The sequence below is a fragment of the Antedon bifida genome, chromosome 4, assembly GCF_963402885.1.
Source record: "Antedon bifida chromosome 4, ecAntBifi1.1, whole genome shotgun sequence".
Classification (NCBI taxonomy): Eukaryota; Metazoa; Echinodermata; class Crinoidea; order Comatulida; family Antedonidae; genus Antedon; species Antedon bifida.
The window spans coordinates 27,376,324-27,392,504 of NC_136229.1; the positions used below are offsets into that span (position 1 = coordinate 27,376,324).

The 16,181-nt window shown below is 30.5% G+C and overlaps 3 protein-coding genes across 3 annotated transcripts in view; 1 reads left to right on the top strand and 2 right to left on the bottom strand.

The window, feature by feature from the left end:
- The window catches only part of LOC144839304 (dynein heavy chain domain-containing protein 1-like), a 103,967-nt gene that overhangs the window by 44,635 nt on the left and 43,151 nt on the right, over positions 1 to 16,181 (top strand). The gene's annotated exons all lie outside the window — the stretch shown is intronic.
- On the bottom strand, positions 939 to 14,840 carry LOC144839882 (fibrinogen-like protein A). The gene is made up of 3 exons (XM_078695452.1): positions 14,654 to 14,840; positions 13,798 to 14,059; positions 939 to 1,352 (listed from the first exon to the last, which is right to left on the bottom strand). Exons 1-3 carry the CDS (start codon positions 14,777 to 14,779, stop codon positions 1,105 to 1,107), a joined length of 636 nt encoding a protein of 211 aa, XP_078551578.1. The 5' UTR covers positions 14,780 to 14,840; the 3' UTR covers positions 939 to 1,104.
- Positions 7,096 to 9,369, bottom strand: LOC144841224 (fibrinogen-like protein A). Its single transcript, XM_078697481.1, has 4 exons — positions 9,309 to 9,369; positions 8,741 to 8,877; positions 7,923 to 8,184; positions 7,096 to 7,340 (listed from the first exon to the last, which is right to left on the bottom strand). The coding sequence occupies exons 1-4, from the start codon at positions 9,367 to 9,369 to the stop codon at positions 7,096 to 7,098; spliced, it is 705 nt and encodes a 234-aa protein (XP_078553607.1).

Below are 16,181 nucleotides of genomic sequence, written 5' to 3' on the forward strand. Positions count from 1 at the left end.
CCTTTCAACTAAAAGGTTTATAATAGGATTTCTCATGTAATCTCAATGTTACAAATTACATTATACTGAACAATATTTGAATATCGTATAAGTTTGTTTGGATATTTGTTGATAATTTGTTTAGCTAATTGATTCGTGAATGAGATGAAAAACTTTTGTAAACACTCAAAACAGAATTATCTTTGTTGTGACTGTTTAATTTGTTTAGCTGATTTGTTCGTAAATGAGATTTTAGTAATTGTCTTTTTCAAGACATGATGGTAAGTTTGATTTTCTCAGCTACTGTCTCTTTCTCCTAGTTTCTCTGTCCCCAGTTAACAATTTGGTCAAGTGTTATGAATATCAATGGTAAATAACACAGAAACACTTCATGCATTTCTAGTTCTCTTTGTTGTATTTATTTGCTTATGAGAAAAAATTATTAATAATTAATATTTAATATTAGTTAAGCATTAAAAAAAACAATTTTACAGGCAAACATTCTTTGATACCTTTTTGTACTATTTTATGAACCAAAACAAGTTTTTTATCGACACTAATATTGAATTGCAGATCATGCAAGAGTATGTTTTTCTAAAGAGTTATTTAGTTCTCAGCAGATTTCTGATAATGTGAATTAAGTCTATTGTTGAGTTGTATCTATCATGGATACTATTATAGCTTCATGGTTGTATCAATAGCCAAATCCTGAGATGAGTAGTAATAATTAGTAGTTTATTTTTAATTAATTTATATCCAATATTACTTGCAAGATTCCAAAATAAAAGATTGAATGAATGAATTATAAAGAATGTATAACCATAAATCCAGATATCCTTTTAATTAAATTAGTAAAACTAAAATAAATATCAATAATAATGATTTACTAAAGATTATAACACGTCATCCAAATACAGTAGTATCTTTTATTTATAATGGAATTTTATTTCACTATTATGTTATTAAACCAAGGTTTTATTATTCATTTAAAATAATTAATATAACACAAAAAGTATGATAACCAAACATGATTTTTGATCTCACTGCATCTTTAATAAAATCAATATTTGCCATTTTTTATATAATTATGAGCCAAATTAAAGTCAAGTTATAATAAAAATTCTCTTATGGTGCTCTTTTAACCATCATCACTGTCTTCTTGAGACTGGCACGATTATTATGGAAATGAAACCAGTTGATGCTTGTCAAATCATCTGTACCTGGTGTAAGGTAAAGGCCATTTAGGTTTGATTCATAACAGCTTTTGTACCACCAACCACCTTTCCAATGCTCAGCACAGTTATCACTACTCTTATCATTGTCTCTATCGTACGTTGTAAATTGTTGACCATTGTGGTACGCCAAAGAATCACCTAAACAAACAAAACTTATCGTCTTTAGTTTACTGCATACATACAGTTTTTTTAATAAAATTGTTTTATTTAAACATGGACAAATTTAATATATGCTATGTAAAATAATGTATACCTAATGAGTGTTTTGATTAATTTATGTTTTTTTGAGATTCACATCCTGTTTTGAGGAGATTGTTTCTTTTTTTTTAAACCATAAAACTTTTTTTTCTCCAAAAATAGTGTTTTTGTCTTTTTTTATTCTATAAATTATACAATATGGTTGATTTATTTTACTATATTATAATTATAATTTGTTGCTCATTCAATGTTTGCTTATTATTTTACATTTTTTCCTTTTAACATATGAACCATATTAATTCATATTACCGTAATTATGTTTGATTGAAGATACTAACCTGCAGTTCCTGTGTATCCACTGATTGTCAAAACATAGTTAGATTCCTCATCATCAATATGGAAGTGAGAATATCTTGCAATCTTCATTACATTTAAGTGGTCAGTCATCTCTATTAGAAGTTCAAAACTGCCATCAGATGTTATACGGTTGATCTGTTCATTACCAAGCCAGAAATTTGAGTTCACATTTCCAAAACCATCTTTGTATTCTGCCCAATTACGGTAGAAATCAACTGATCCATCTTCTCTTCTTTGTATCACCTGATGATAACCATAACAGATGATACTTAATAAGTTATATTACATAGCCTATGTAAATACGTGAACGTGATTGGTTGAAACTGCATCACATGACAACCACTGCGAGGATCGTAAATCGTATATATCCTCGAGAACGATGATATTGACTGAGTAATTTTCGCGTAATTATCGTGTCCCTGTCATTAATCATATAAATTCTCGAGTTCGATGATATTGACTGTGTAATTTTCGTGTGGCAACACTCGCGTTAAACAAAAGTCATCTACTGGATCTTGAACCTGCGATGGAATGCGGTGGAATTGTCACCTCCATCACCAGACAACGCTTCACGCACTGCGCCACGGAACTTGCTTGAAGAAATTAATCAACTAAACTATTTAAACTATGCATACATAGCGCCCTCATTTGTTATTAGTCCTCCCTAGATGTGATGAAAGACCATTTGTGATTGGTTAATACTCACAGTAGTAACCGGTACGCGCGCGACGCACGATACTTGCAACTGAACATCCGGTGATTCGGCTTGAAGGAAGAAGACGAATTGTTATTTATTCGGCCTATGATAATATTATTATTATTAATGTAGGCTTATTGATGGAAATTCTTCTGTTATTATTTAAACGACCTAGGCTAGTGAATATTTTATTGCCAAGGAATCATTAATTAGTAATTATCTGTATATTATTCTTCACAAGGTAAGGTGTCTAGGCAGCTTGTTTACATACAATACAACAAGGAGGCTTAGATATAGCCTAGCCTAGCTTCACCCGACCCAGACTTGTTCTTGGCTATGTAATATAACAGATATCGCCTTTTATATCGGTAAAATATAAGATTTAACATCCCCTCGGGATGATATTATGTTCTCGGGGAATTATATATATCCCTCAGCTGCCGCTTCGGGATATATATATTCCCTCGAACATAATATCATTCCCTCGGGGATGTCAAATCTTATATTTCACCTCTAAGCAGGCAATATCTGTATACTATACTATCGTAAGCTAATCTATACACTACTACTAATAGGGAAAAAACTTGACCAGTAATATTACTATAGAAAACATTTGTTAAAATGTATTTTTATTTTGTTTGTTCTTGCAAGTTTTCAAACTTTAGTGTGGTTGGTCTTGCATCTAATGAATCTACTCCCTCTGGTAGCTCTTACAAATGTTGTGCAAATTATTCTTGATGTGTGATGTTGTTTTCTCAATGAATGATAGCCTGTAACAATACTTTATTAGATTTGCAATGAATACTGAGCCACAAAAACACTGTATACAGTTTTCACCGCTGATAAATTAGTGATTATACTTACTGTCCAACCTCCACCCCTTCTCCTTATGTCACAGTACACAGTAAACGCTGGTCTTCCATCATGTGGCTGTATCAAATAATCTTTACTAAGAGCAGTTGAATTTTTTTTTTTAATTTCATCGCAGTCTCGAAAAACTGCAAACAATACAAAGTTTGATTGAAAAGAAAATATCTGATATTATTTAATTTGATACAATTGTCTTTTTATCCAAAACATAATCCTTGACAGTTGTTTATCCTTAATTACTGAAATACTCAAAGTTTATCAAAGACAACATACTGTAGTATTTAATAAGGCTTGCTTCTTAATATCAATTTGTGGAATTAATAAGAAATATTATTCCATAAAGACCTTATACATGTTTATCTGCTTTGTAGTACAACTTTCAACATTCATAAATAGTCATAACTTTGATAATTTCAATTCAATACAACAAAATTGAACTACATTTTAAGCCTCAATAAAAAAATCATTGCTTAGAAAATTGTGGAAGTGACCAATTGAGTTTCAATGTATTCAACCATAAAAATGAAATATTCCATTTGAGACTTCTTTTCTTTTATAATATCATATAGTTTGACTATAATGTTTTTAAATGTACATCTTAGAATTAGGCATAATTTTAATATAAAGATAATATATATGTGAGGCTAAACTAGGATGAACTGTGAATAGAAACAAAAATAAATTTACCTTTATCGGATCATTTTCCTTTATTATTTCTTAGATTCTTTTGTTGCTATGGATATGTAATCATGGTATTCCAAAATAAAAATATGAATGAATGAATTTCCCACAATTGTTGAACATAGCAAAGCTTTTTTATATACATTCTACTTACTGCTCGGAAAAGGAAAAATTAGCTGACTACAGATAATGATACCGGCCAGTGCAACCAACAAACAGCAAATTCCTGGTATAAATCCTGTAGAACAATTAAACCATTTTTTTAACCTTGCTCTACAATTAAGTGGCTCCTTTGGGTTGAACTAAATTGAAAAAAAAGAAGACAGTAAACAGTCAGTACTATAAATATTGGTATATGCTATTTCAAGTTTATTCAAATCATAGATATTAAGAATACAAAAATTATAAAAAAGACTTTTGGTTTTGGATTTGAAGGAAACACCTGCACAAATACGCAATGCATGAGTCTCAAGATGTAGTCGTATTTTGAAGTTTCAGTACTTAGCCAAGGACATACTGATTCAAATTTATTAATGCAGACTGCCCATGCAACATTACCATAGGAAAGATATCGTAAAATCAAAGTGCTATAAAGGATTAAAAGAATTTTTAGTAAATGAATTAAATGATATTTTAATTTATTCATCTTTTCTAAATACAAGGAAATTATATTTTATACACAAGAAATATAATGATTATAATTATTTTAAAAGATAAATGTTTTTTATTAATTTATTTATGAATACATTTAGACTCCTACTTCATTGTATTGTCAGACGAATTATTTAGAAAGAAGATGGGAAAATGATCAGATATCTGAATAGAAAATTCACAATAATGCTGCTGGAGATTTTATCGATAAGGGTTGAAGTCATTGTGGAAGCGTGTACGTTTTGAACAAAGTAGACCTACTGATAAATTTGGATGTTTGAATTTCAGTTTAGTACATCAATATTGAAATCCCTGCAGTTTTCATTATGAATAATTTTAGAAATAGTTGTTAATGTTAATTCAGGGTTTCGTTACAGAAATATTTTTTGTCAGGGGTTTAATTTTAATAAAAATAGATTCAGAATTGTTGGAAATAATAAAATAAAGATCATTATGCAATATGTATTTATGTGTCTGATCTAGATATATTGCTACACCACCTCCAGGCCAATCAGTTCTTGTTCTCAGTATAACTGACAATCTATGTAGAGATTCCTGCTACGGGAAGTAAGCTTTTTCTCCTCACTTTACACCTTGATCAGCACATCTCAATGCTTTGTTTTTTAATGTAAATATATTGCGCATTTAAAGTCATGTGACAAAAATGGGCTGTTTTTAACAACATCTTTACAGTGTTGTAGATGATGGATGAATTTTAATAGCAACTATGTGCCTAGTTATTCCAGTGAACATTTTTAATTACAATATTGACTAAGTTCAGTTTATTAGTGATCAAATTCTTAATTTTATCTATTGCATTTTCATTGTTGTCTTCCAATAAACCAAATTGAAAGATCTAGAATAGCAATCGAACTTGTTTTGGTTTTTGCAAGGAAACAGTTAGATTCACTGGTTTCAACAGTAGAAGTAGTTTAATTTAAAAGTTAAAATATCTACCTGATTTTCCAGGTTTGCTAGTGAATTATTTATAAATTCAATCGATTGCTTTATTTGAGTTTGCTTAGACTCCATGTTGTCTATCTTCGTAAGTATGGCTTGTTGATCCTTCAGCACAGAGTCCAGCTTCCCCTGAATTCCACATTTGAATTCAGTCGGTAGCTTTTGAAATTTGCACCAACCAGATTCATCCACCGTGTCATGTTTGGCGACGTTCTTGGGCTCCTTTTTCACCATAATTGACTTGAAAGTTCGTCAGTGAATAAGTGTGGTGACAAGAGTTATAAGAGCCAAAAAATAATCACTTAGCTTATTAAAGTCAGTTTTAGATGGAGCAAGTCAACTTACGTCTGTTCAGTCAAAGTTCACTGCTAAAAATTGTGAATGCAAACATTGTTGAAGGTCATCAAATGCTTTTAGTTTCAAATAGAAGTGTAATTCTCACAACTGGTTCAATGTTCCCTACACACAAAATGTATTATCACATGTCTCACAATGTATTGGGACACCTCTCTTTTGATTTGTTTGGGAACAACACAGATGTTATTCTATTCAGTTCATTGAGCTGTTAAATACACATCATATACTAGAATACAGAATAAAGCCTTGTTTTCTGCTGATGTACAGTAAAATGCATTAAATGCATGTATGTTTATTACCTCAAACTTCTTTGACAGGAAACTTAGTGAGAAAAGAGCTTTCAAATAGACAGGTGTCTGTTACAATACTGTACTTTCAGGTTCTCCTATCACTTCTTTTAAGGAGTTGTGATTGTTATTTATTCTACCATTATTTTATAATGTCGATTGCATCATGATTCTTCTGCCCAGTTATAGTTATTGTTTTGCTTGCTGAAGATGTTATTTACTATTTCTATGCAGTTAAATTCCTGGCTTGTGAACCCTGGATATAGTTGCCTGTTTTATGACATCTAATGATTTTGGGATTTTTTTATATTAGCTCCCTTAATGTTGATGAGCTCCCTGATGTGTAGAATACTATAAAGCACTGTTTACACTATCAAACTAGTTGACAAAAAAAGTGTGATGTGCCCATATGATAGTGATATAACATCATCATGTCTGTATGGGCACATCACATTTTTTGTCACAAAAACTTATATATACTAAATGTACAGTAGGCACTAGAGCAGATATTTTTAGAAAATCAATGAATCCGTTAATAATAACTTTTTAATACCATGACTGCCAAGAAATACAATAATTTTTAATTAATGATTCATTAAGATTATCTATAATTTTATAGATATTATAATTAGATTGAAATACAAATAATAATATTATTATGATTTATTAGTTTCTGTAAACAAATCACATATATACTGTAGATATAATTAATAAAATGCCAATAAAGCCAATAAGTAGCTTTCATTATAGGCCTATAATATTAATATTGAATTTCTGAAATTAATTTTTATTAATGAATTACAGTAGTATAATAGAGGTCTTCTTATGGTGCTCTTTTAACCATCATCACTGTTGTCTTGAGACCTCTATCAAAATGTTTAACCCAGTTGATGCCTGTGTCATCATCTGTACCTGATGGAAAGTAAAGCCCATTCAGGTTTGAATGATAACAGGCATTGTGCCACCAAGCACCTTTCCATTTCTCAGCACAGTTATAACTCGACATCTTATCATTGTCTCTATCATACGTTGTAAATTGTTGACCATTGTGGTATGCCAAAGAGTCACCTACACAAACAAAATATTGTATCATCTTTAGTTTACTTTTTTATTCTTTTATTTAAATTAATTTTTTTTAAAGTTTTTTGTATAAAGCGTGAAAACTCTTTAGATTTATTCATTCATTAGTAGAAAATTACTTTCATTTATTGTCATTTGCATGTAAAAATATACATAGAAATTATGTTTGCTCTGAGATATTAAAAAACAGATAAAAAAAATACAATATACAAAGTGTCACATCACTGTGTCAGATACATGCTGAAAACCATAATAATTATATGTATACCATGTTGATATATTTTCATTTCTTAAATAATTATTAGAGCAACTGCCTAGTTTAGAGTCTCCTAGTTTAGGTGATTGCTTCTTTTTAAATTGTATGTTTTTTTCCAAAGATAGTACTCTGGTTTATTTAGTTATATATGAATGTTTATTGTACCACTATATTTCTTTTTAAAGACTACTTTGTACATAATTAAGTGTGATTTTTTAACATATTAAACCAATTTTAACGTACTTAAATTAATTAATGACATTTTATTGACAAATTTTATTTTGAAATTATTATGTTTGATTGAAGATACTAACCTGCTGGTCCTGTGTATCCATTAATTGTCAAAGTATAGTTAGAGTCCTCAGTACCAATACGAAAGTGAGAATATTTTGCAACCCTTGTTATGTCTAAGTGATCAGTTAGCTCTATTAAAAGCTCATAATCACCATCAGATGTTATGCGGTTGATCTGTTCGTTACCAAGCCAGAACTCTGTGTTCATATTTCCAAAGCCATCTTTGTATTCTTTCCAATTACGATAGAAATCAACTGATCCATCCTCTCTTCTTTGTATTACCTGTTATTGACAATATATAAATATATTTTGTTATATATTTTTATGTTATTTATACTTATAGCAATAAGAACTTGCGCAGTAATTTTACTTATAATTGTCATTCATTTACAGTAGTATTTAGCTTAAATGAATTACTTATCTATGCAATTTTTAGAACTTAAGTGTGGTTTGGTCTTGCACATGTATTAACCCTAATCATGCCATATTAGATTTGCAAAAAATACCAACCAACACTGTATTAGGTTCACCCCTCTGATAAATTTGTGCTGATACTTACTTTGTGGCCTAACGGTTAAGAGTGCTCACTGGCTAACCCCAGCGACCCTGGAGCTCAAGGGGCCAGAGCAGGGCTCAGAAAAAAATAAATAAAACATTCTGTTTAAAATAATATTGCTTACAAAATTTTGAATCAAAATGGGCATTAAAATATGTCAAAAAAGGCTTTTAATGCTAGAGTGGCCAAGGGGGTTTTGTCCAGACCCTTTCCGGGGTTTTTTTTTGCGCCCCACCATTTGAGGACCTACCATGGGTCTTGGCGTTGCGCCACTGTACTTACTGTCCAACCCCCGTCTTTTCTCATCTCACAGTACACAGTAAACCGTGGTCTTCCATCACCTGGCTGTATCACATATTCATCACTCAATGCAGAGGGACAATTTAACAAAATGTCACCACAGTCCCTGATAAAAGATCCTAAAATGACAAAGTTTGTCTTGCATTAATAAAAAAGCTTGCTATAGTACACAATACAGCACATTTTACAAAACATTAATTAGTTACTTTGTTTAACATGATATTGAAAATGATTGTTCCAAAAATATCATATATATTTTTGACATTTCTTTTGAAGTACTATCATTTCATTTATCCAAAAATATCCTAAAGCATTTTGCCTGTGTTTATTTTACATTATGTAATCTCCCATAGTACAGTAATGTTTTGATATTTAAAAAAACAATTTCTTAGATTAAGGTAACATTTAGAATATAAGCCTGGCATATTTATGTAGACAAGCTTTTGTAAAAGTAATATTCCTGTTCTACCATTGCCCTGTTATCTATATACTATTCTTTAATAGCAAATAAATATTCCACTTGTTGGGGGAGGGGGACACACATTCTGACTTGGGTGACAGGTAGCTAACACAACCAACATACAGCCGATGACTAAAGCTCTGGAATCCATACTTGGAAGCTCACTTAATACAATTGACAAATTTAAACTAAATTAGAAAAGATACCCATATACACAAATATTATGACAGTGTCTTTGGTTAAAAAAAACACATGAAAAAATTGGGAATTTTCAGGTACCTAGATTCACAATTGCCTTTGGAGTTACTAAATATATGGAATCAAAATCAATAGCCTATAGATAATAATAACTAGCCAATTGAAGCTTATGGTCTTACGCAAGTACGGCCACAGTTTTAAGAAAGGATGAAAATAAAAATAACTTAATAAATTAAAGCAACTCTAAAGTTCTGTCTACAATATGAAACTTTATTTGACAAAAGAAAATGTAAAGTTCCCATATATGGACATGATGATATCATATCACTACCATATTTGGGCACATCACACTTTTTTGTCAAACTATTTTGATAGTGTATATGGATAACTGAGTGGTTAGGATACTTGACTGTCATACAGATAGACGCAGGTTCAATTCCCAACAACTCCCAGTCCACTCAGCTGTAAATGAGTACCTAGTTGAAAATACTAGGGAGAAAAAGGCGGCATGGAAAGAAACTGGCCACCCTACCACATAATGCCAAGGCTTAGTACAATGAGCTCCTAACAGCTCCTTCCCCTACGTTCAGAATGAACACGGGACTCACCTTTATATAGATAGAGTTTAATAATAAATAAAACAGGACCAGTATTGCTGTACTATCACATTTAAACATAGCTTGCTCAATAGTGACCAACTCTTCAATTCCCAACATTAGACTTCAACGGTTAAAGTCATCAAACATTCCTTTTTAATATTATTCTAAATTGATATACAATTTTAAATATAATACTTACAACTGTATTTTCAATGTTCTCTACACATCAGCTGAACAATGAATCTATTGCCACAGGTCTGACAGTGCAATATTGGAATCCACTCCTTTTTTATAGTTGTTGATTGGGGAACAACCCAGATGTTTTCTATACCACACCCTTTCAACTAAAAGGTTTATAATAGGATTTCTGATGTAATCTTAATGTTACAAATTACATTATACTGAACAATATTTGAATATTGTATAAGTTTGTTTGGATATTTGTTGATAATTTGTTTAGCTAATTGATTCGTGAATGAGATGAAAAACTTTTGTAAACACTCAAAACAGAATTAGCTTTGTTGTGACTGTTTAATTTGTTTAGCTAATTTGTTCGTGAATGAGATTTAACACTTTAGTAATTGCCTTTTTTAAGACATGATGATAAGTTTGATTTTCTCAGCTACTGTCTCTTTCTCTTAGGCTGTGTTCGGACATAAAATCAGTTACATGTGTAACTTTACATATGTAATCAGTGATCGTTCAGACGATGAACAATTTACATGTGTAATGTAAAAAAAACAAATTTCATGCATCTCTTTACACTATTAAGGTCAAATTGCTCCTTATCTTGCGGTTAATCAGCTTGCGGTTTAAGGTGTAATTGAAAAATCCACCTCATGAGGTGGATTTTTGAAACAGCAAGTTTATCTCAAAATTTACACCACACGCGACCATTACACATGTAAATTTGTTCCATCCGAACGGGCTCCTAGTTTCTCTGTCCCCAGTTATCCATATGGTCAGTTATGAATATCAATGGTAAATAACACAGAAACACTTCATGCATTTCTAGTTCTCTTTGTTGTATTTATTTGCTTATGAGAAAAAATTATTAATAATTAATATTTAATATTAGTTAAGCATTAATAAAAACAATTTTACAGGCAAAGAGGCTTTGATACCTTTTGGTACTATTTTATGGACCAAAACAAGTTTTTTATCCACACTAATATTGAATTGCAGGTCATGCAAAGAGTATGTTTTTCTAAAGAGTTTAGAATTTAGTTCTCAGCAGATTTCTGATATTAAATGTGAATAAAGTCTATTGTTGAGTTGTATCATGGATACTATTATAACTCCATAGTTGTACCAATAACCCAATCCTGAGATGAGTAGTAATAATTAGTAGTTTATTTTTAATTAATTTAAATCCAATATTACTTGCAATATTCCAAAATAAAAGATTGAATGAATGAATTATAAAGAATGTATAACCATAAAACCAGATACCCTTTTAATTAAATTAGTAAAACTAAAATATCAATAATAATGATTTACTAAAGATTATAACACGTCATCCAAGTACAGTAGTATCTTTTATTAATAATGATATTACTATGTAGTATTATATATTGGCATATATTTTTTAAAATTCTGATAATACTATAATTATTATTTAATAAATTATCGTAATCATAAACTTATGTACTGTATGTGATTAAATTGAAGCACTGTATATTTAAATTAATTTTATTTCGTCATTATGTTATTAAACCAAGGTTTTATTATTCATTTAAAATAATTAATATAACACAAAAAGTATGATAACCAAACATGATTTTTGCATCTTTAATAACATCAATATTTGCCACTTTTTATATTTGTGAGCCAAATTAGACAAATTACTAAAGTGATAATGAAAACTCTCTTATGGTGCTCTTTTAATCATCATCACTGTCTTCTTGAGACTTTTCTTATTATTATTGAAATGATACCAGTGGGTGCTTGTGTCATCATTTGCACCTGGTGTAAAGTAAAGGCCATTCAGGTTTGATTGATGACAGGATTTGTGCCACCAAGCACCTTTGTATTTCTCAGCACAGTTACTACTCCACTTATCATTGTCTCTATCATACGTTGTAAATTGTTGACCATTGTGGTATGCCAAAGAATCACCTACACAAACAAAACATATCATCTTTAGTTTACTGCATACATAAAGTTTTTACATATACAATTGTTTTATTTAAACATGGAAAAAATTAATATAATGAGTGTTTTGATTAATTTATGTTTTTTTTTAGATTAACATCCTGTTTTTTGTTTTTTTTAAATCATAAACCTTTTTTTTTTCAAAAAAAAAATAAATATATTATAATTATAATTTGCTCATTCAATGTTTACTTATTATTTTACTTGTTTTTCTTTTAACATGAACCATATTAATTCATATTACATACAACATAAAATACAACTATGAAAATATGATAAAATTGACATTGACTAAAACATTAATATTATTTTTATATTTTAACCGTAATATACTTTCAATACAAATGTAATGATTTCCAAAAACAACAATGGAAGCGAAAACTAATTTCCAAAGTGGTTTAGTAACTACAACATTTAAAATAATAAAATTTAATAACTTAATAAAACTATTTATGAGGTACTAGAAGATGAGTCAGTTTAGAGTTTAGAGTATTTCAAAGTTGTGAGACTTATGTATTATGACAAATTCTGATGTTATGTGATTTAGTAGGCCTATCTGAAAATACATAATTTTGTTAATCCACAGTATAAATGTCTTTTTACCTTTAGGAGTTATTCCATAATTAAATGGGCAAGTTGTTATTACTTTGACTGCAAGTACTTTTATTATGGCTATCTACAGTAAATTGAAATGTTGTTGTTAAATGTGGGAGCAAATTCATTGAACATTTTAATATCATTTTTAGAATTGTTATATTCCATTTTTAGTTATTTTAGTTGATTGTTTATATAGTAGTTTTCTTTAATATTGGTCCAATTTCTTTCAGATTTGATATCATGTTGCATTTTTATCTTTAGATGTCATATTGTTAAGTTTAACCTAAATAAATTTCAAATTTCTGTTTTTCTTTTTCTTTATTTTTCATATAAAACAAGGCCATACATGGCTGAAGTCGCGTTCTCAAATTTGAGTTAGTGTTTACCAACCAACCGACCGACATATTGAGCTGTAGAGTCAAAATTAATTAATTATTAAACACAACTGTTTTTATAGCTTATATTATACCAAAGGCAACTTCATTATAACCTAGCTTAATCAGTGCACTGAACATTTGCCAATTTGATTTAATATTATTACAACATTTTTCCTCATTTTCTATTTCATTTTTAACAATTTCGTTGGCAAGCTAAAATCTGTTATATTTCAAATCTATTCAAAATATGGTGTAGTACCTTAAAATTAAATTGGAACCTTGGCCATGTGTTTCATTACATTCGGGTGAAAGTTTAAACTGGTACATAACTAGATGCAACGTAGGATTCTTCTTATGAAGGCAATGTGTTACATGTTGAAAATCCAAATTAAGGTATGTTGAATTTACTGTGCTGTAAGCTTGTTTAAACCATTTAATTCCAGTCAATGTTCTTATCATTTAACTCAATTTATTATGTGCATTCGTAATTGTTTTGACAATTCAATTTATTATACTCAAAAAGTGATAAATGCAACAACAAAAAGGCACAAAGTGTGTATTAGTCTATTTTTAGTGCAAGGTACAAAGGTGTAGGCCTATAAAGAAAAATAATACTTTTAATTCTTTGTGTAAAAATTGATTGAATGTGCTAACCTGCCGTTCCTGTGTATCCACTGATTTTCAAAGCATAGTTAGAGTCCTCAGTACCAACACGAAAGTGAGAATATTTTGCGATCTTCATTTCATCCAAGTTATCAGTCATCTCTATTAAGAGCTCAAAACTGCCATCAAATGTTATGCGGTTGATCTGTTCGTTACCAAGCCAGAACTCTGAGTTTACATTTCCAAAACCCTCTTTGTATTCTGCCCAATTTCGGTAGAAATCAACCAATCCATCTTCTCTTCTCTGTATTACCTGGTAATGACCATATATAGTACTTAATGAATAAAGATAGTATTGTACTTCACTAAAGAAATCTAGAGGTATAAACGTCAGTTTCAGTGATTTGGTTGGTCGTAGATTCGAGTCCCACCCAAGAATTACTTGTTGAAGTATTCTCAATGTACTTAAAGCAAAAAGTCACAGTAGGGCAAAACATCTGATGAATTAAACACCCTGACGCAAAGCTACTCCACAGTAGTTACAAAAAATTTAAGAAATGATCATGATACGGACAAATGTGTAATTATGCTTGTGTTTGTGCACAATGCATGTTTAAAAAATTGCTTTGAAATGCAGGACCATCCCGCACAATGCGAGATGGTTGTTTACGATGGCAGAAATGAATAAAGCTAAAACAATAATGAAAAACCCATTTTAGTGATGAAAATAAGAAAAAAGTTGTAAGAACTTGACCAATAGTAAAGAAGATTTATTAGTGTATTGTAATTTAAAATTTGATATACTTATTTGTTTACAGTTAGGTGTAGCTCGTAGTGTTTAACTGCAAATAGTAATTAGCTGCAGACTAGACCACTCTAATATCTAAATTATTGTTTTTATACTTACAGTCCAACCGCCATCCTTCATGTCACAGTACACAGTAATCTCTGGTCCTCCATCACCTGGCTGTATCACATATTCACCACTCACAGCAGAAGGATCATTTCGTAGAATGTCACCACAGTCCCTCATAAAACACTCTAAAATTACAATTTTGTAAATGATAAAAAAATATCATAAAGTATGAAAACAATAGGAAGAATTACAACACAATTCCTGTTTTTACATTTAAAATAAAGTGTTGTTATTCATATTTATTATTTTTAGTCAATTTTAGATTTAATTCATTTTTATTTTCAAGCTTTTTCAGATCCATTTCAATTTAAAATCATTTTCAACTTTATGTATAAATTTTCTCTAAAGTAGTTTTTCCATCTATCCAGTCATCTGTTAATACTGAATATCCCTGTTTACTGTTCCTTCCCAAAATGCCAAGAATTTGTTTAATTTTGGAAAATTATGATAAGGTTAATTTTAATACTTCGGTATTGATTAAAAGCATGTTTTGTCCTGCTTCAACAAAATATGTTTTAAAAGGCATTACATTTAGGAAATATATATGTGTGTATAAGCTGAAGAAATACTGTGTTTACCTATGGATACACCATTGCTCTTTTTATCTATTTTCCATACCTAAGCTTTGAAAAAATGTACTACTTACTTGGAGGAGGACACATGTTTTGAAATTCACAATCACAAGTAGCCAGTACAACCAACAAATGTCCAACCAATATACAGCAAATCACAAGATCTCTGGAATCCATACTGAACACTTGAAAGCTCACTCAATACACCTGAGAGGAGATCATTTAACTAAATTAGAAAAAGTATGCATTTATATAACTATAAATGTCTAATGGGAAAATGTATTAGGAATCCCTATCCCATGGTAGCCTATTTTATCACTAGCCTTTTCATCACTAGCCTTTAGAGATACTCAATACTGAAACAATCAAGCGTCATAGGTGCCTTTGGAACCTAAAGAAGCACAGGAACGGTTCAATGCTACTTCAAATTTGTTATTCTTATTATTCAATACAAACGATTCCTGTGCCTAGTGATGGAGTCACTGTTGATTCATTAACCTACTGTATGGAGTCACTATCCTATGGATTTATTAGCCTACAGTATGTCATCACACTCTTTGGTGTCTAGAAAGGTACAAGAATGGTTCAGTACTATATGCTATATTCTTACAATGCTACAACCTACCTCCCTGCTACAACTAATCCTGTGCCTGATTCTTACAATGCTACAACCTACCTCCCTGCTACAACTAATCCTGTGCCTGATTCTTACAATGCTACAACCTACCTCCCTGCTACAACTAATCCTGTGCCTGAGTGGTAGAATCACTATCCTATGAAATCATTAGCCTACTGTTGTATCGTCACTACTAGCCTATGGAGTCAGTCACTATGCCTTCTATGGAGTTTACTAGCCATCATTATGTAGTCTTAATGAAGTCATTTAACCTATGTAGTCACTAGTCTCTGTCATCACTAGTCTATGGAGTAACTAGCCATCATTGAAG